At 37.5% G+C, this 21,719-nt stretch overlaps 2 protein-coding genes across 8 annotated transcripts in view; one reads left to right on the plus strand and one right to left on the minus strand.

The window, feature by feature from the left end:
* Window positions 1–17,081, minus strand: part of DZIP3 (DAZ interacting zinc finger protein 3) — a 115,126-nt gene extending 98,045 nt beyond the window's left edge. For 4 of the 7 annotated variants that reach the window (XM_030801607.1, XM_003261776.3, XM_030801605.1 and 1 more), the window contains exon 1: window positions 16,923–17,081. Coding sequence is in view for 1 of the 7 variants with exons in the window: in XM_030801608.1 (XP_030657468.1) it covers window positions 16,923–16,991 (69 nt within the window). In the remaining 6 variants the exon portion in view is untranslated. Of the gene's footprint in view, window positions 1–16,665 lie in introns of all 7 variants that reach the window. The other 3 variants (XM_030801606.1, XM_030801608.1, XM_030801609.1) reach the window with 3 other exon arrangements.
* A 36-nt stretch (window positions 17,082–17,117) lies between these two features.
* The window catches only part of CIP2A (cell proliferation regulating inhibitor of protein phosphatase 2A), a 38,476-nt gene continuing 33,874 nt past the window's right edge, over window positions 17,118–21,719 (plus strand). The window contains exons 1-2 of the mRNA XM_003261777.3: window positions 17,118–17,490; window positions 21,572–21,719. Coding sequence (XP_003261825.1) covers window positions 17,389–17,490; window positions 21,572–21,719 — 250 coding nt within the window. The 5' untranslated portion in view covers window positions 17,118–17,388. The remainder of the gene's footprint in view (window positions 17,491–21,571) is intronic.

Genomic DNA, 21,719 nt, shown 5'->3' on the forward strand with positions numbered 1-21,719 from the left:
AAGGAGAACTACAAACCACTGCTCAATGAAATAAAAGAGGATACAAACAAATGGAAGAACATTCCATGCTCATGGGTTGGAAGAATCAATATCGTGAAAATGGCCATACTGCCCAAGGTAATTTATAGATTCAATGCCATCCCCATCAAGCTACCAATGACTTTCTTCACAGAATTGGAAAAAACTACTTTAAAGTTCATATGGAACCAAAAAAGAGCCCGCATCGCCAAGTCAATCCTAAGCCAAAAAAACAAAGCTGGAGGCATCACGCTACCTGACTTCAAACTATACTACAAGGCTACAGTAACCAAAACAGCATGGTACTGGTACCACAACAGAGACATAGATCAATGGAACAGAACAGAGCCCTCAGAAATAATGCCGCATATCTACAACTATCTGATCTTCGACAAACCTGACAAAAACAAGCAATGGGGAAAGGATTCCCTATTTAATAAATGGTCTTGGGAAAACTGGCTAGCCATATGTAGAAAGCTGAAACTGGATCCCTTCCTTACACCTTACAGAAAAATTAATTCAAGATGGATTGAAGACTTACATGTTAGACCTAAAACCATAAAAACCATAGAAGAAAACCCAGGCAATACCATTCAGGACATAGGCATGGGCAAGGACTTCATATCTAAAACATCAAAAGCAATGGCAACAAAAGCCAAAATTGACAAATGGGATCTAATTAAACTAAAGAGCTTCTGCACAGCAAAAGAAACTACCATCAGAGTGAACAGGCAACCTACAGAATGGGAGAAAATTTTTGCAACCTACTCATCTGACAAAGGGCTAATATCCAGAATCTACAATGAACTCAAACAAATTTACAAGAAAAAAACAAACAACCCCATCAAAAAGTGGGCAAAGGATATGAATAGACACTTCTCAAAAGAAGACATTTACGCAGCCAAAAAACACATGAAAAAATGCTCATCATCACTGGCCATCAGAGAAATGCAAATCAAAACCACAATGAGATACCATCTCACACCAGTTAGAATGGCCATCATTAAAAAGTCAGGAAACAACAGGTGCTGGAGAGGATGTGGAGAAATAGGAACACTTTTACACTGTTGGTGGGACTGTAAACTAGTTCAACCATTGTGGAAGGCAGTGTGGCGATTCCTCAGGGATCTAGAACTAGAAATCCCATTTGACCCAGCCATCCCATTACTGGGTATATACCCAAAGGACTATATATCATGCTGCTATAAAGACACATGCACACGTATGTTTATTGCGGCACTATTCCCAATAGCAAAGACTTGGAACCAACCCAAATGTCCAACAACGATACACTGGATTAAGAAAATGTGGCACATATACACCATGGAATACTATGCAGCCATAAAAAATGATGAGTTCATGTCCTTTGTAGGGACATGGATAAAACTGGAAACCATCATTCTCAGTAAACTATCACAAGGACAAAAAACCAAACACTGCATGTTCTCACTCATAGGTGGGAATTGAACAATGAGAACATGGACACAGGAAGGGGAACATCACACTCTGGGGACTGTTGTGGGTTGGCGGGAGGGGGGAGGGACAGCATTAGGAGATATACCTAATGCCAAATGACGAGTTAATGGGTGTAGCACACCAACATGGCACATGGATACATATGTAACAAACCTGCACATTGTGCACATGTATGCTAAAACTTAAAGTATAATAAAAAAAAGATGTTCTACCCCACATTTTTCACCACTGAATGTTATATCAAAAGAATCTTTCATGTTATTTTATCCTCCTAGTAAACATTCTTAATGGTTATACAATAGCTGGTTGATTGGGATTTCCTTGGCCATTTCCTTATAGTTGGTCATTTAATTTCCCATTTTTTACTATTATAAATAGTTCCATGATATACTGAGTTATCCATACAGCTTTTTCCATATTTATGATTATTTCATTACAGTACATTGTCAAAAGTAAAATTAATAGATCAAAAGACACAAATATTTCATTGTTCATTGGCTTCCCAAAAGGTTTATACTAATTTATTTCCCATTAAGTATATATGAGTTCCTGCTTAACACAGTCTTGACAGCACTGTTTTGTTTTCTTTTAGTCTACAAATAACATGTAGCTACTTTTTCCCAAAATCATGATTCTACATCTCCATAAAGTAGGAGACACAGGATGTAAAGAACACTTGCACAATCTCTGGTTCAAATATCAATGGATGTTGTGGAAATTTCCTGAAAGAAAAATAACACTGAGGCAACACAAATGAAAACAATGAGACTAGAGTATCATAAGTATATATATTTATTTACATAGCTATTTATTCCAAGAACAACTCTTCTAAAACAGGTCCCATTTAATCTTCCTACTGAAAGTTCAAGCCTCTAGACTCCAGTGCTTTGTGCTAGGCTGGTTTCCTTTTCTGATCCTACCCTAAGCCCAGAAAGTGTTAAATCATATGTAAAACGATTGTTATATGCTCTGGGACAAAAGAAGAAATAGAAGAAATAGAAAAGAAAGTGGCAGCAACTGCATAAATCAAATGGACGTAGGCTGCCTTGCTGCCAAGCACAAGACTGGATGAAGTTTCTCATTTGTTGTCTCTGAACTGCTTATTTATCTCAGTAATTGGGTAGCCATTTCTGTAACAGCATATTTAATACAATTCCATAAATTAGATTGGTACAGCCTTTCTAGCTAGGCCCATTACTAACAGGTAATTCAGCATAGGGTAATTCCCAAATCAATAAAATATATTCCACAAGATCAACTGTTAAGTCACTTATTAAGAATTCAGATTGTGTTTACGCAGAGAAACATTGTTTTAATGATATCCTGCCCCTCCCCCACCAAAAAAAGCAATTTACCACAGACAGGAAGAAGTAAATGCAGAACCTGAACCCATCTAATAAACCCTGAGGTCTGTGTATCTTTTCAGTAAGCTTAGAACAAGGGAGGGGGCAACTCAGCCCTGGTATAAGGGCTAAAAGAAGTCCTGTGGAAATCATCTGTAAAACAAGTATTCCTAATTATGATACCACATACCAATATTCTACATCTGACTCACACCAACTCTTAAGTAACACAGAAAGTATTAAGAGACAAGAATAATTCTGCGACAATTTGCTGCTGCTATCTTAAAACACAAAATTACACATATATACACAGAGAGAGATTTCCTTCTAAATTTCATTTAAAAGAGCTTTCTTCTAATATCTTTTAATTTCTTGCTCATCCCCACAAAAACACTTCGTTGCTGTATTACATCTTGCCTACATAGAATGAATACAGTTTTCCTAGATAACTGTTATAGTTTTACTCTCATTTCAAACATTCAGTAAGCAAAGTCATATTTTAATTTGTATCCTCTGTTCAAATACTGATGAAAGATACAAACTACAGCTAATAACGAAGCAGAGAGGTTGAATAAACCTTGTCATTCACACTAGATCAGATCTGCTTCATCTCTTTAATAAAGCTGTAGAGAAAAAGACATAACTGTGAGGATTTTAGAACTGTGATCAAACTACTTTTATGGTTTCTATAATTCTTCCTGTTATTTTAATAAAAAGTAACAACAGTTAAGGCATTATTTCATAGCTAGAGAATACAAATGTACACCTTTTCCAGACAACAATCCCCTCATTTCCAGAATTTATCAAAGCTCAGACTTGGAGACCTCCCCCTCTGCTAAGCTCTTCTTTGGCCAGTAGCTGTTTGCATAGATCACAGCAAGGATGAAAAGAAGGGAGGAAAATCCTCTGGTGACGAGGTAAGAGAGGACAGAAGCCCTCTGCTAAGCTGTTCAGTGTTCAGCTTGAAAAAGAAATGGGTGGAAAATTAATCAACAAATCAAAAAGATACTTGGATCCCGAATTAACAGAGTTAAGAAAGGCTAGGGCTTTTTCAGCTTGCTCAAAATACAACCTGAGATGAATCTCTGTGATGAAAGGTTTTCCAGGAGAAAGAATCATCAATCTCATCATTTCCCTGGCGCTAAACAGGTACGTGTGGCAAACACTACCGGCAATAGCAACAGCAGTAGCACTTTACAGCCTCTGTTGCGAGAAAGGCGAAGTGCCTAGCAACCAAAAGGAAGTAGCCAGCCTGAAATGTCACCACTGAGCTGCTAAAATAATCCAAAGGTTTTTACCATTCTAGAAGAGGCTGGAGGAAACCTTTTAAGAAAGGGTTAACATGAAGGAAAAAAAAAAAGGTAAATCTAGTTTCCCCTAGCATATTCATTTCAATAGACTTTCCCTGTCGGCAGTAAACTAAATTTACTCTGACTTCCTGGGATTAAGAGACTGCTCTTCTCCAGGAATCTATTTAGGTCCTTGTTGGTTGATTTGAGGGCAAGCTAAAGTTCAATGTCAATTTAAAGCACACCTTTATCCGCTAACCAAGATGATCTTATCTGTAGGCTGTGTTTTACTGGTTGAAAAATAAGGTAATACCATCCATATCTTAATAAACAGTAACATGCCTTTCTTACTGTTCCTTCTACCTGAACACTCATTTCCTACTTTCCCTCTTACTTACTGAAATTTTAACAATTTTTTTTTAGTTGTAAAGGTATTTTGTTTCCATTTTTAAAGCTGTTTATTCACATCAAAGCAGGCACAGCTCTTATGCATAATTTTTTAATAATCCACTTAAACATTTAACTTGTGTTACTGTCACCTTCCTAAACTGTATATAGGCACATTTTTATAAAAATCCACTCAAATGTTCATCTTGACTGAAATGTTACCAAAATACCAAGGGTTCAGTCTAGGTCCTGCCGGCCGCCCGGAAAGCTAATCACTGAAACAAGTTTTGCCTAGGAAGAAGGCTTTAACTGGGTGCTACAGCTGAGGAGATGAAGCTCAATCTCAAATCTATCTCCCTGACTGACTAAAACTAGGGGTTTATATAGCAGGGAAGAAATGTAATAATGTGCAAAAAAACAATAACTAGGGAGGGGCAAGGAGGCATGTGGTGAAGTGATCTGGTAATTTTCAGTTCTTGGATACTTTTTTCGAGAGGCCTGAAGGTCGTTTCCTGAGGAAGAAACTCAAATAAATATAAGTTTCAAGCTTTAACACCAGCAGGGTCAATCTCTACGTTTATCCAGAAACAACTGTCTATGGCACTACTGGGTTGATTTCAAAAATACCTGGCCAAGATAGAGACTCTAATATGCCAACAAGTTTACATTTCAAAGTGTGGGTGGATGTCCTGTGAATTTCCCTCCCTTGTCAACTCTAGCACTTACAGATTATACAATGCCAGGAGGAAAAAGGGAGTATCAGTGTGGAAAACAATAAAAATAAAGCTCATACTTTTCTCCATGCTACTAGCTTAAAACAAAGTAATATATTTTGTCTTTTTCAGGAAAGGAATTCAGTTTTTAAGAACTTTTCCTATGCGCAGTAAATCAGGGTCTCTCAATTTTGGAAATACTAACATTCCAGCCTGGATAACCCTGTAACGGGAAGTTGTCCTATGCATTTTTAAGATGTTTCACAGCATCCCTAGCCTCTGTCCACCAGATGCCAGAGGCAGCTCCCCACCAACACACACCCACACCCACACATCCACACACCTCAGCCCCATTGTGGCAATCAACGATATCTCCAGATATTGCCAAATATCCCTTGGGGCACAAAATTACTCTCCATTGAGAAACATTTAGCTAAATGAATGAGTTAAGATTAAGAAGCTTAATTAAGTGGACCTAGAGATTGTTCTGGGGAAGAAAAATAAGACCATCCTGATATTATACAACATGTACAGACACAAACAAACTTATATCTACAAGAAAGCAAAATGACATAAAGTATCTAGATTTCCATTAATGTCAAAATTATTTGAGTTTCTTCCTTAGATAAGAAAGCTGAAGCACAGAGAATGTTTATTAATTTCACATAAAATCACACAGCTAGCTAGTGTGTGTCAAAGCAGTGTGTGTGTGTCAAAGCATACCCTTACAGAGTGATTACAGTGCTCTTAAACTACTGTAAGGGTATTCCTTATCTAAAACATAGGGATGACAGTACCTCCTTCATAGGGTTGTAAAGATTAAATGCTTAAAAGACAGAATAGTACCTGGCACGTAGTAAGCACTATATAAGTGTTCCTATCATCACCATTTTCATAATCATAATCATCATCATTTAACTGTTTATGTTTGCAGCAAAATTAACTAACTTTTCTTCTAATTCCCTACTGTGAAGGCGAAATGCTATTGTATGGAAAGGAATGTTAATGAGATTTAAGAAATGGGATAAAAAAATTATTTTTCAAATATATCACACATGACACAAAAGACAACATAATGTGTGCACACTGTTCAGCACCTTGCACTTTTCACACCAGCACATATACATCTACTTTAGTCTTTAAACTGCATGATATGCCAATGTATGCATGTATCATTTTACCAGACCATTGATTAAAAACTTCAGCTGTCTCTAGGTTTGACTTTAAAAAAAAAAAATTGCTATTACAAACAATGCTGCAATACCACCACCTTGAACACGCAACTTGATTAAAATTTTGATAGCTATTTTGAAAAGCTGGATTTTCTAACTCAACATTGAATTAAATCTACACCATAAGATCATGGGTCTGTTAACAAGCAGACTCTGACACTGCTAGTTATCATTTCTGCTAAATTTTACCAAAAGAATTCTAAAAAACTCCTCAAAGTTGAGACGTAAGATGCTATGGCCACTTCAACCCTTAAAAACACTGAAGAAAACACTTTCAAAGAACATGGCAGGACATTTTGTGATAGGAGTTCCTTGGAATCAGAATTTTAACTATTGTTGATCTGAGTACATCTGCTAGATTAGCAGCAATAACCAGCCATTCTTTGTGGCTTTTGAAATGACTGTCTTAGTCATTGGGGCTGCTACAGTAAAGTACTATAGAAACAACAGAAATTTATTTATCACAGTTCTGGAGGCTAGAAGTCTGAGATCAATGTGTCAGCAAAGTTGGTTCTGATAAGGGTGCTCTTCTGGGCTGCAGACTTCTAACTTCTGGTTGTATCCTCACATGGCAAAGAGGGTGAGAGAGCCCTCTGGCCTTTTACAATCCCACTCATGAAGGCTCTACCTTCATGACCTAATTTATCTTCCAAAGGCCCAACCTCCTAATACTATCACATTGGGGGTTAGGATTTCAACACTGAATGAGGGGGGACACAAACATTCGGTCCACTGTGCAGTTGTTCTGTGGTTACAGCACTATGAAAATCTTTATTTCTCGTATGTTAGTGAGCTCTGTGTAGACAAAAATGGCTGAGGCCATTAGGTTAGACTCAAAGAATAACAAGTTAACAAGTTACACCATTATTTTGTATTAGCAATAATTAGTATGAACAAAATATACTGTTTACTTGGTTTTATAATTTACTGTTAATTTCTCCATTTTTGAATTTGTTTAACTTCCTGGTAAAACTACAAAATAAATACACCTAGACACCAGTAGCTATTATTTGCCCCCAAAGAATATACAGTTTGCTTAGTCAAACTCCAGAACTAATGGATGATGGTGGAAAAATCTTTGCAAAAGTTATCAGAAACTGGAAGATATTTTCTATCCCAAAAGATCACTGTTTATATTAGCTCTCGCCACTTTGCAAAGATCACTGCTAGCAATATATCTGCTTAAACCAGGAAATAAGAGCCTTATAATGTATACTCACCACCCCTTGTTACAATCTGCCAACATAGGAAACATCCTTTCCTAAAGCAAAATTAACATCTTGTCTTAAGCATGTTTTAAATTCCATTCAGATCTATTCAATTAGTTACTTTTGGACTTACACAGGTAAACCTATAGTATACATATTAATTTGTTTTGAATAGTTGGAATGTGCCTACAATGAATATGCACAGGTTAGGATTTACCTGAAAAACTATCCAGATACTAAACAAGCCATCAGTTTCAAATATTTACAGATAGCACTGCTAAAACCACACTCTTCAGAAACGTAGCTAGAAACCACTGGAAGAAGCATATGCTACCCCTAAGCACATACTCCAAAGGTGGAATATTTTCAGCAATTTAAAAATATTATGTTGTCATTATAGTTGTTAGATAATAATGAGAAAAGAAGGGAGAATCCTGAGACATAACACACGCAGAGATGGTAATCAACTAGGGAATGGGAATACTTCTGTCATGTACTTGCCTCTACCACCATCAATGAAAGCTTGCCCTATCCACCTCCAGCTTGCCCCACCCCATGTAAGAAAATTGGCAGCTCATTGTTATCTCAGAAAGGCATACATTTGTAAGAAGGGTGTAGGTAAGAAGGCAGAGCGAACTTTTGGTTATGAAGAGTTTCTTTTCATATAATATTAACTGAGTGTATTACCTTGGGTTACATTGAAAATAAGCTTAATTTTCATCAGCTCCTATGTGCCACGCTCTAAGCTATGCACCTTGAATAAACATCTGATCTTTACACAACTATGGAAGATAAACATTATTGAAGTAAGTTTTAAAAATTAAGAAACTGAGGCTTATAGAGTTCTCATAGCTAATAAATCAGTAAGAGCAGATATTCATGCCCAAATTTTACCAACTGCAATTCTATTTTCTTCCATGTCCTATTACTTCTAGTGCTATATTTAATTTTATATAAGTTTAATGTATAATTATGAGCTGGACTAGATAATATGCACATACGCATACTCAGAAATGAAACTATTTATACATTCTTAGTAATACTATAAAAGTTATTAATCATGCCAGCCTAATATTTCATAGTCACTAGTCACACTAGTTTTTACTAAGAGTTTTTCTATTCAACAAAACAATTCAGATACTATACATGGTAGTGAAATAAACAATGAAATGGACAATAGTTCACACCTGGCTAAATGATCTCTCAAAGTTAAAGATTTTTAAAAATGAAATCTCCAAACTTTTTTGATCACATAGCCCTAAAACAGTAAAAGATCTGAGAATATGCTGAAAATATAAGAATATCAATTCACTTATAAATTATATGCAGGCATAATTATTATAACATAAAAAAAGAATAAGATAAAAGCAAGTAAAAAATGTTTTAATATTTGTTCAATAGACAGTTTCACATATCCCCTGAGGTGTGCATACGGTACTTTGGACACTACTGTCTTCAAAAACAGCTTCACATTTTAATTCAAGAAATAGATATCCACTCATTTCATAAGCCTGATAGTATTTATTTTCTGAAAGACCAGAAATTTAAAAGTGAGATAAGCAAAGACCCATGCTCTGCACCTATCTTGAAGATAGGTCTTCAAGAAATAGTAGTTACCAGGATTACTGTTCCTTAACTTAAAAGTGTATCACTTTCATCTTTACTTATACTCATTTTTACTTATACTTAACACTGGATTCAGAAACAATGGATAGTACTTGTGTTAAAAAAAAAAAAAAAAAAGGTAAGGCAACATTCTTATTCTGGGATAGATGTGATTAGATTTGAGATGTGGTATAAGATATGACAATGGGGGAATATACATCCAAAATATTCAAACCTTGAACTCTTAACCTAAAGTTGAATGCTGTGAAATGTATAAAAAGAAAAAGCAGAAACTGTTTGAAAAGTGAAAGTTAACTTTATGGTTGGGCAAATCATTTAGAGTTTAGCTGAACTGTAATACTTGATACTTGGGAAAGAAAACAGGAAAAATAATTGTAAAAGGAGAATTAATTTTTTTAGATTTTCTGGCTTTGTGACAAAGGTAACATTTCTGAAAAATAGAAGTTGACACTAATCATACACTTAGTTTCCTGACTCTGCATAAGGGGTAGAATCAGATTATTAGTATTTGAATTATTTTAGCTATATGGGGCACATGGTTATCTAAATGACCCCACGCCTAGACCTCTGCCAATTTTCTACTGCAGGATTTCTGACTTCAGGCTTTCGAAACTGGGCCAATGAAACTTTTGTTCTACCAGCCGTTTATGTCTACTGAATAATCCCTCAGTTTTAGATTTGGCTTCATGTCCCCACTAGAATGTAAGCCCCATGAAGTTAGGAAAACTTTGTTTTCATTCCTTGGTGCCTAGAATAGCACGTGGCACACGTTAAGCACTCAATATTGCTTTAAAAAATGAACTCACCCACCCTTCTGCACACCTCAAGGCCTCTGAAGGCAGATGTAAAGAGGGAGCCCGTGTGTAGATTGTAACAGCCTTCTTGGCCAACCTAAAATTATCCTTTAGAAGTCAAGAGGCAGCTCATATGCCTGAAGTAAAACTGGTACCTGTAGACAACCATGGGGTCAAGACAGAACCTGTGTCTTCTTGCAGTTAACTTCTGTCTCCTTTGCCAGTTCCTCCACACTTCTCCAACCACTAAATACTTAACTATCCGGGAGTTCAGTCCTAAAATGTCTTTTCTATCCATACTTAGTCCTTTATCATTTAGTCTCAAGGCTTTCAATTTCTATCTCCAACCGTGACCGCTCCTTTAACTACCAATAATTTGATAGCCTACTCAATCTCTCCTGGATGTCTAACATCACAACATAACCTAAATAGAAATCCAGGTATCTGCCCCTCTCCACGAAAAGGCTGAAGCAGAGCCAACTGGTCAAATCAGACCTGGAGCAGACAAACTGCAGTCAACCGCAAATCTGTGGGCAAGAAATAAACGCTCATGGTCTCAACCACTGTGTTTTGAGGTGATTTGTTATTTGGCATACATCAATTAGCACTCCATCCTATCTAAAATTGTAACACCTTATCCTGACTTTGATACTTCCTATTCCTCCTCCCTTTTCTCACTCCCTAACACTTACTGCTATCATTCATGTAATTTTACTTATATGCCTTATTGTCTATATCCCCCATTATAAGAAAACAACTTGGGCAGAAATTTTTGTCTATTTGATTCATTGCTGTATCCCCAGAACCTAGAAATGGACCTAGCATCAAGTGTTCATTAAATATACAGGAGATGAATGAATGAACAATTAGCCCTGTGTTCACACCCCTGGTATAATTCCCATATTACAAAACTTAGTATTCTGCAAACTCTGCAGTTCTGTCAAAACTATAATTCAAGTCTTCATTCAGTCTAATTCATTTACTATTACTTAAACCCTGGTTACTAGAGATTATATATTCAGGATAGAAGACAATATGCTCTTTCTAGATTTTTCCAGAAGAAATAAAGGAGCTAGACAGCCCTAAATTTGAGTTACAAGATGCCGAGCAAGTGTTATTTACTTCCATCAGGTGTGTTTCTGAAACTATAAATTATGGAAAATATCTATGCAAAATCTAAAGTACAGACAGTAATAAAAATTTACAGGTGGGTGTGGTGGCTGATGTCTGTAATCCCAGCACTTTGGAAGGCTGAGGCAGGATTGCTTGAGGCCAGCAGACTGAGTCCAGCCTAGGCAACATAGCAAGACCCTGTCTCTAAAAAAAATTTAAAAATTAGGCAGGTGTGGTGGTGCATGCTTGTAGTCCCAGCTACTCATAGGCTAAAGTGGGAGGATTGCTGGAGGCTGCAATAAGCTATTAATCATGCCACTGCACTCCAGTCTGGGCAACCAAATGAGATGCTCTCTCCCCTACAAAACAACAACAACAACAACAAAATCATGAAGAGAAATTTTATGCCAATCTTTGAAGAATGAAGGAAGTGGATACTTAATATTTTACCCTAAAAAATACCATGTGTTTCTACAGTATTCGATTTCTCTTAATAGTACTTATTCTGGTTTGTCTATTTCATCAACAAAATCTAATCTCTTTGAAAAAGAACTGGCATTCAATGAACATTTGATGAATAAATGACTATTAGCATTTAAAAATGTATTTACCTGACTGGTTAAAATTATTATACATTTTTTAAGTGAAATGGAGATGTTTACTTTAGCTATTGTCTTTTTAAAAGTTTTTGGTCTATTAGCCTTTACTTTCTGCTGTGAAGAAAAAAACACAAAACAAAACCAAAATATAAAATACATGGCATAAAAAAATGATTTTTATTTAAAAATATACTAAGGAATTCAGCCATAAAAAAGAACGAGATCATGTCCTTTTCAGGAACATGCATGGATCTGAAGGCCATTATCCTTAGCAAATTAATGCAAGAAAACCAAATACTGCATATTCTTAATCATAAATGGGAGCTAAATGATAAGAACACATAGACACATACAGGGGAACAACACACATTGGGCACTATCGGAGGGCAGAGGGTGGGCGGAGGAAGAGGATCAGGAAAAATAACTAACGGGTACTAGGCTTAAAACCTGGGTGATGAAGTCATCTGTACAACAAACTCCCATGACACAAGTTTACCTATGTAACAAACCTGCACATGTACCCCAAACTTAAAAGTTATATATATATAGAGAGAGAGAGAGGGAGGGGGGGGAGAGAGAGAGAGATGTCCTAAGACTTCAACTTTAAATAACCTAGATGTACTAAGACTTCAACTTTTAAAAACCTAGAAAAACAACAAAGTAAATAAAAGATGAATGTATACGGATGAAATTAATAAAGACAAGAGTAGTGATTCTGAAATCAAAGAAAAATGAGAATTAATAAAATGAAAGTTGGTTCTTGAAAAGCTGAATAAAATGGACAAACCAATGGAAAGCCCAACTAAGAAAAAATATAGATAACATAGAATGAAAATGGAAATTTAGAACTACCATGAGATTAAGAGACATACTGGAATACTGAATGCAACTTTTTATCGGTAAATTTTTAATATAGAGAAACAATTATGCTAAAAAACTCTATATCTAAAATTAAGGAAAGGCAGAATAAATGATCAGCTCCATAACTATACTAGAGATTCAAGGTCAGGCGTGGTAGCTCATGCCTATAATCCCAGGACTTTAGGAAGCTGAGGCGAGCAGATCACTTGAGACCAGGAGTTTGAGACCAGCGTGGGCAACATGGTGAAACCCCATCTCTACAAAAAATAGAAAAATTAGCCAGGCATCGTGGGGGTATGCCTGTGGTCCCAGGGAGGATGAGGTGGGAAGATAAGCCCGGGAAGCTCAAGGTTGCAATGAGCCATGATCATGCCACTGCACTCCAGCCTGGGCAACAGAGTGAAACCATATCCAAAAAAAAAAAGAAAGAAAGAAATTCAAATATTTGCTAAATTTCTACCATCTACCACTAAATAAACTATCAAGCTTAATGATTTTACAGGACAGCTGTGTACAGCCTACAAGGATCAGATAATTTCTATGATTCTTATTATCCCATAGCATAAAAAAGATGAAACACTTCCAATTTATTTTTCAATGGTAACATATAATTCAAATTTGATGTGAGAATAAAGAAAAATATTACTGAAAATGCTCACTTATGAACAGGTATATAATAAAATCCTGAATAAAATACCAGCAAATCAAAACCTGAAGCATAGAAAAACATAGGATTGTTACTACTGTCTACATGACCTTGGGAAAATTACTTCCCCTTCCTCTGTCTTAGTTTTTTCATCTTTAGAATGGAGATCATAATAGTTCCTACAGCATGGGGTTGTTATAAAGATTAGATAGGTAAGTAGAAAGTCCTTAGGACAGTGCTTGGCACATGGCAAATGCTCAATAAGTGTAAACTATTATTATCCCAAGAACAAAAAGGCAACATAATCCACTGTGTTATAATTTTAAAGTGAAAAATAAAATAGATAAATGTGAAAACTGGGTAATTTTTGGCAGACATTTTTAAGAATGAAACAGATATAAAAGCCAATCTCTTAAACATGATAAGTATCAAAAGCCAATAGCACAAATTATACTAAGTGTTAAAACACTGTTCATTCTCATTAAATTAAGTAATGTAACAAAGCTGTTCAAAGTAAACATGATTTTCCATATTTTGGAGCTTACACTAATGCAATAATGTAAGACAACAAATACTGGAAGAGGTGAGGTAATTATTTGCAGATGATATATAGGTAGAAAGTCTAAGTAAACCAATCTCTATTAGAATAAACGTAATGAGAAATAAACATAATAAGAATGGAACAAGACAGTATGACAAATTATATAAAATCTCACTGAACATAAAATATACCCTGAATACTTTTTTTTTTTTTTTTTTTTTGAGACAGGGTCTTCCTCCTGTTGCCCACATTGCCCAGGCTGGAGTGCAGTGGGGCAAACACGGCTTACTGCAGCCTTGACTTCCCAGGTTCAGGTGTTCCTCCCACGACAGCCTCCTGAGTAGCTGGGACTACAGGCATGCACCACCCACACCCAGCTAATTTTCTGTATTTTTAGTAGAGATGGGGTTTCACCATATTGCCCAAGCTGGTCTTGAACTCCTGGCCTCAAGAGATCCTCCTGCCTCAGCCTCCCAAAGTGCTGGGATAAAAGGCATGAGCCACCACACCTGGCATACCCTTAATACTTTCTATTAACTAACTCAGCGGTATCTGTATCTTCTCATTCATCCAACCTAAAAACTTATTATCTGCTAGACTCATCCCTCTCTTCACGCCTCACATCCACTATCAGTCACCAAATCCTACCTATTTTACTTCATATATACTTCTCAAATTTGTCACCTCTTTTCTATCTCCACCTCCGTTATCCTGGTTGTCCTTCAGAAGGCTCCAGAAAATTAGTGTCCCTCTTTCCAGTCTTATCCTCCCCAAAATCATAGTTCATTCAGCTGCCAGAGTAATCAATCTAAAAACAAACCTGACTAGACCAGGTGCCAGTTTAAAACCAGAGATTGCCACGGACTTCAGGATGGAGTCCAAGTTTAAGGCTAATAAGGCCTTTGGTCACTGGGACCCAGACTCATCTCTTTTTTTTTTTTTTGACAGAGTCTCACTCTGCCACCCAGGCTACAGTGCAGTGGCACAATCACACTCACTGCAGCCTCAAGCGATCACCCCAACTCAGCCTCCAGAGTAGCTAGGACTACAAGTGAGCACACCCATGCCCGGCTAATTTTTTCATTTTTTGTAGAGATGGCATTTCACTATGTTGCCTAGGCTGGCTCCAACTCCTGGGTTCAAGGTCCTCCTGCCTTAGTCTCCCAAAAAAACTGGAAATTAAAGGCGTGAGCCACTGCTCCTGGCCTCCTGCTCCTTTTCTTCCCTTTTTGAGGCCTAAAAGTATGGATCGGTGTTTCTCAAATTAGGATATGCAAGTATCTGATTAAAAATGTCAAGACTTATCACAGCTAGAAACGATACATCTTACTAAACTTACAACATCAATTTTGGTGAAGATTTTTTGAGAAAGACATTTGATATTAATTACAGAAGAGAATACAAAATTTGTATGACTGCTTAAGTCAAAATCCAACAAAGATGGCACTGATAGCACGCAGCTTTGCGCGTTACCCTGAGGTTCTGAATGGGGACGATGCTGACACACCATTACAGATGAAAAGTCTAACACTATCAAACTCTGATCATTTCATTTGCCAATGAGGCACTGACTGTAACACTGAAAACTTAATTATGCCAGATGACAGCTGACACTTTACATTAATTCATTTTTTAACCATCTCCAAGACCGTACAGTACCTCATCTCTACTCCTCTCCTTCTCGTTCTTTCTACACTAGCCACATGGCATCCTTGTTGTTTCTGGCATACAGTAACCCACTTTAGGGTCTTTCTTTGCCATTTCTTCTATCTAAAAACCTTTTCCCACAGAATACGGCTCCCTTTCTCAACTCCTTGAAGCATTTCCCCAAATGTTGCTTTCTTAATGAGGTCTATCCTGACCTCCCCATTTCCCTTATCAATTACCAACCTTATTCTACAGTAATAACGTCTATTTTTGTCTTTATATCATTTTCCTTATTGTGTTTATTATTTGGTTCCCCACCAGAATGTAAGTTGCATGCCAGTAGTATTTTTTTTTTCACTGAGTCTATTGTGTGTAGAAAAGTGCTTAGCACATTGCAGATTCTCAATGAATTACTTATTGAATGAACAGTCCTATGAACCAGGTATTTCTCTTAGCCAGATTTTACCTAATGAAGATTCTGCAGCAGTGAGAACTTGCCTAGAGTCACATCGTCAAAGGTGGAGCTAACCTGGCTCTCTACTCTTAACCATTGCTGCATGTTACTGCATGGTGCCTCTCACTTATGTGGTGAATTTCAAAAGAACTATTTTATATGTTTCCCTTACTAGACAGCTCCCTCATAGCAGGGGATACTATCTTCATCTCTGTTCCCTGACTGGCAGTTTCTAACCCATGTTACACGCTCTATAATTGTTTACGGAATGAATGAAAGCATAAATGAACACATAAGCTACCCAAAGATTTTTTACATGACTGTCCCAACTGGTTAAATCATTTTTATCTTTCAGATTTAGTTTTAAACTTTTATAAAAAACAAAACTAAAACACCAAACCTGTCTTCAAAAATCTAGTAATTCAAAAAATGTTTTTTGAAGTGAAAAAACATGATTTCTGATAAACGATTTAATTAAGTGGAAATGTATCCTACTCTTACAATTTCTACATCCTGGTTTTTAAAGCTTTATTCGGCGTTAGGAAATACTAAGCAAAAAGCTCCAAAACCAGTAACTGACTCGCTTCATTATATACACATGCAATAATATTAAGCTATCTCCGATAAAAAAAAAAAAACGCCAATAGTGCCATTTTCGTAGACATCGAGAATTATAAACAATCAATCACGCCAGAGAGAAACAGACACCTTCACTTACAAAAACTGACGCTAACGAGAACACCCTCCGGAGCAATACCTGGCCCAGGGTCAGCAGGAGGTAGTCTTCTCGAATAAATGTGACAAATACTATGGTCAGGGCATGACTAATTTGCCACATAATGCCAATAGGTTGACTCTGCGAAACTACCATCCCCGGGCAGAAGGGGCGGGTGTAGGAGAGATTTAAAAACGAGGACCCTCCCAGGCCGCCTCAAAATCTAAGGCCCAAAGATTCTTCTCCTCAGAGCTCCTCACCGTGTCTAGACTAGGGGCAAGCGACCACTTCTCAGGTAGAGGATGACGCACAAACGAAATCCTGGCCATCCAACATGAAGGAGGAAAAAGCGCACGAAATCACAGCGCACAGCTGAACGAGGACTCCCCCTTCGCCTAACCGATTCCTCTCCCGAGAAATCGCGAGATTTCTCGCCTTCACGGGATCTCAAGCCGAAACCTCGCGGCCTCTCAGACGAGGGTGTGTTAGCAGGGGCAGCTCCCAACCCCCGTCCCGGACCCACGAAACACCTCGACCCCTGGCCCACCCCGGCCGTCACCGAGAACGGTCCCCCAGGGTGCCTAGGGACTTCCGGAGACCGACCGGATCCGGAAGCTTCTGGGAGCGAGGGGGTGGGGCCGAAAAAATCAAAAAAAGCGCGGCGAAAGCTAAAGGCCGGCGCAGGCTGGGCGGTGGTGGTCCCTAACGCGGGCCACGGCCGGTGCGATGGACTCCACTGCCTGCTTGAAGTCCTTGCTCCTGACTGTCAGTCAGTACAAAGTCGTGAAGTCAGAGGCGAACGCCACTCAGCTTTTGCGGCACTTGGAGGTGAGAGGCTCTGGGTGGAGGACAGATGGGGCTCCCCTTAGTAATTCTTATTTCACAGTGAGGCCGAGGAGTGGCGGCCCCAACCTGGGAAAGAAAGGACAGTCCTTCGATCCCTCTGTTGTCTTTTCGTGCCGGTAAAGGCGAGTGAGTGTCGGGGTTCCGCTGGCCGCAGCGAGAGGCAAGAGCGCTCACTGAAGGCTCCAGGAAAAGCGAGAGTGGGGCAAAAGGTTGGGAAGTTTAGGCTGTGTTTCGAGTAGGTAACGGAAAAAGCTCGGAATTTTACCTTTTCCTTTGCTTCTAGTTTTGGTTTTTCTACGAAACCAAGCCCTCAATACACAACTATTCTCAGTGACGGGATATCATGATTAAAACTTGGTTTTGCCCTTCGGTAATCTATAATTGAATTTGTTGCTTACTGCTCTTATTTGAACTCGGGTTGAACTCAAACTTGAAAAACATTATTTCAACCTTAAGAAGCACTTCCCCTTCCTAGTAAGCGTAATCCTTTTTCTTTACCAAAATACATTGCTCACAGTTTTTTAATCTTAGAATGCTGAATTGCCTTTTTTTTATTCTAGTGATATGTGTCCAGACGATTCCGTTTGTTTTAGGATCTTAATCTTCTGCTGTCATTTGTTTTGCATTTACGGAATTCAAACTAACATTGACCTCAGTTTAATTTTTTTAAAGCTCAATTAAGGCTTATTTTAACTCTCTGTGTCACAGCTTTCCTCTGTTAAGGTAGAATTGAACATAATTTTAAAATATATTGTATTTGTTATATTAACCCTATGATAAAAGACTAATGTGCCAAAAATTTGTAAAATATTACAGGAAAAAAATGATTTCCAGTAGTAGAGCAACAGCAGCTGTTAGTGAAGCTGCTGTTGTATTAAATGTGTCTGGCTTTTCTTGAGCTTCACTGGTGCTCCTCTTTTCCCTACTTCAGGTGCCCATCTCCTAAGTACATTTGTTTTCTCTTTTTCATTCTTTACTTTAAGAAGTGCCTGCAAACCTAATAATCAAGGTGTCAGCTGTTAAATGCTTAAGGCTTTGCTTCTGAATTAGCATAGGCTCCAGAAGCCACAGAATAAGCAGGGCAGTCAGTTTAATTTAAAAATTGGGAGTTAAGCATTTTGTATGCTATTCTGAAGCATTACCTTTCTTTGAATAAACAGGTAGGTTGTGCACTGAAAGAGATTTAAGGCCAGGCACAGTGGCTTACACCTGTAATTCCAGCACTTTGGGAGGCCGAGGCCAGCGGATCACCTGAGGTTGGGAGTTTGAGACCAGCCTGACCAACATGGCGAAACCCCGTCTCTACTAAAAATACAAAAATTACCTGGGCGTGGCGTCTCTCTGTTGTCCCAGCTACTCGGGAGGCTGAGGCTGGAGAATCGCTTGAACTCTGGAGGCTGAGGTTATGTGAGTTGAGATCGCACCACTGCACTCCAACATGGGTGACAGAGTGAGACTCCGTCTCAAAAAAAAAAAAAAAAAAAAAAAGAGACTTAAACAAAATATGGGATGAGGCCTTTACTGTATTCCTAAACTTTCAAGGGGTTTACAGAAAACTCTTCTACCATTGTTGCAAAGGTATGAAGAGCACTGGCTTCTGGTTACTACTACAAAGGACTTTTTGTAATTAAGAGATAACATACATACAGAGCATAAAGTGCATTAATCTTAAGTGAAGAGTTTGATAGTTTTTAATATATAGGTACCGTAGCTACCATATTGGTAGCTAACATATAGGTAGAGTAGCTACCACCTGTATCATGATACAGAACATTTGTAGCCCCATAGGGTTTCTTCATTGCCCCTTCACATAAGGTTCGGATAAGTAGACTCATACAATATGTACTCTTGTGTCTGGCCTTTTCTGCTCAATATAATCTGTGAAATTCATGTTGCACATGTACCACTACTTCATTTTTTTTTATTATTGCTGTGTAGAATTCTATTGTATAAGTGTACCACATTTTACATACACTTTCCTGTTGATAGGCATTTGGGTTGTTTACATTTCTGGGTGGAATTAAGAATAAAGCTGTTGTAGACATACGTTTTTTGCGGATATATGCACACATTTATATACTTAGGAGTAGAATTGTTAGAGCATTGGGTAGGCATATGTTCCGTTTTAGTTGAAACTGCCAAACAATTTTCTGAACTATGCCGTTTTACCTTCCCACTAGCAATATGTGAAATTTGCCATCACTCATCTACACCAACCCTTGATGTTTTCATATTTCTTAATTTTAACCATTTTGGTTGACAGTATTTATATTTTTAATGGTGAATGTCTTTGTGCAGACTTCACGAGAAGAGCAAGATCTGAGTATGCAAAGAGAGATAGGTATCATGTGAAAAGAGATTATTCATTCTTCTGTACTTCTCCCACACTTTTATAGCCCCATGCAGAGTGTAGGCTTTGAATGTTTGATGACTGCCAAGCTGAGCTAATCTGATTTTTAATGATGATGTTTCATAGCACTAATTTTGTGCAGTGATTAAAAGCATGAATTCAGGAACCAAGCTGCCTAGATATGAATTCCAGTTGTGCTTCTTTACTATCAGTGTGTGCCTCAGTTTACTCATCTGCAAAACAAAATAGTGGTACCTACCTTACAGAGTTATTATGAAGATGAAAAGAGTTCACATATGTAAAGTGCCTAGATCGATGCCTAGACCATAGTAAGTGCTATATAAGTATTAGTTATTATTAAAATAAATTATCTTTGTATTAAGACATTCAGTATAAGTAAAGGGAAAAACTTGTAAAGCAATTTTTATTTTACCCAGTACATAAAATTATTACATGTTAGACAATTTATGTTATTGAGATACAGGACCAATCCTGTAGAGAATCATTTTTAAAACAGAAGATTTTTATTCTGGAGAGCTAGATTTATAAATAAGCAACAGGGTAATGCCCACAGTATTTCCTACCCCAGAATATCTGTTACTGGTGTCTGCACTCTCATATTTGGACTTATTTTTTCTCTTATAGACTTTTACTTTAGTAATGTTAAAACACTCCTTAGGAACAGATAATGTGAAACGCTTATCAGCAAAGCTTTAGAAGAAAAACTGATGTGGGTGAGAGAATAAAGGAAGGATACAGAAAGGAAAGATTAGAGGGATGCTAAAAAAGCCTGCTTAGGCTTGATCTTATTAAAATAAGTATTCAGGACAGAGTTAGTCTTATTCTAAGGTAACTAATGGTTTTTCCATCTTTGTAGAAAAGATATGCTTTGTAATAAATACATCTATAAAGTATGTTGAAAATTCATACTTTGTGACAACTGCTTTTGGCCTTTAGTTCCAGCTTTACCTCCTCTCTTCTCTCTCTCACTCTGTGTGTGTGTGTGTGTGTGTGTGTGTATGTGTGTCTGTGCATGCGTATATGTGGCTTATAGATTACAAGAAAGTAAAAAAAAAAAATGGAATAATCAGAAATAAAATTTTTCAGTGCCTTGCCTGGCTACTTAAAAAAAGATTCACTTTTCACTTCCTTCTTTGTAATCCCTTAACTTCTGAGCTCACCTCTTGTCTTTGGGAAGAAGCAGAAGGAATAATCTCATAGCTACCCTCTGGGCTTCATTTTTCATTCTCCTCCCTCAAAGTAAGTAGAATGTACTAGAATTTATTTGCATAGTAAATATATTGGTACTAGAGTGCAGATTTGTTGGCGATGCCTTCATTGCATGTTCAATGTAGTGTGAAGGAGAAATATTGCTAGGAACTCAAAAGTTTGCTAACTTAAGAAATAGAAATATAATGTACTATAGGATAGTATAGTAGGCAGACCTAACCGAGATGGTATAAGAAGCTAAGAAAAGCTTCCTGGTGGAAATTATTTTAAACTGAGATCCAAATGATTACTTTAGCTAGGGAGGGAGGGATTAGGTAATTGATGGGTAATCTAGGCAGGGGTGAATTTTTCACAGCATGTGTGAATTTTTTAAATTGGGAAGGTAGCAGTGGCACTTTGAAGGAACTGAGTTTTTTATTTGAAATGGAGAAGAGATGAAAATTGCCATCGCTTAACCAACATATTTTGATTACTATTTTATAGGTAATTTCTGGACAGAAACTCACACGACTATTTACATCAAATCAGATATTAACAAGTGAATGCTTGAGTTGCCTTGTAGAGCTACTCGAAGACCCCAACATAAGTGCTTCACTGATCTTAAGTATTATCGGTTTGCTGTCTCAACTAG

Source organism: Nomascus leucogenys, chromosome 21 (genome assembly GCF_006542625.1).
Source record: "Nomascus leucogenys isolate Asia chromosome 21, Asia_NLE_v1, whole genome shotgun sequence".
NCBI classification, from domain to species: Eukaryota; Metazoa; Chordata; class Mammalia; order Primates; family Hylobatidae; genus Nomascus; species Nomascus leucogenys.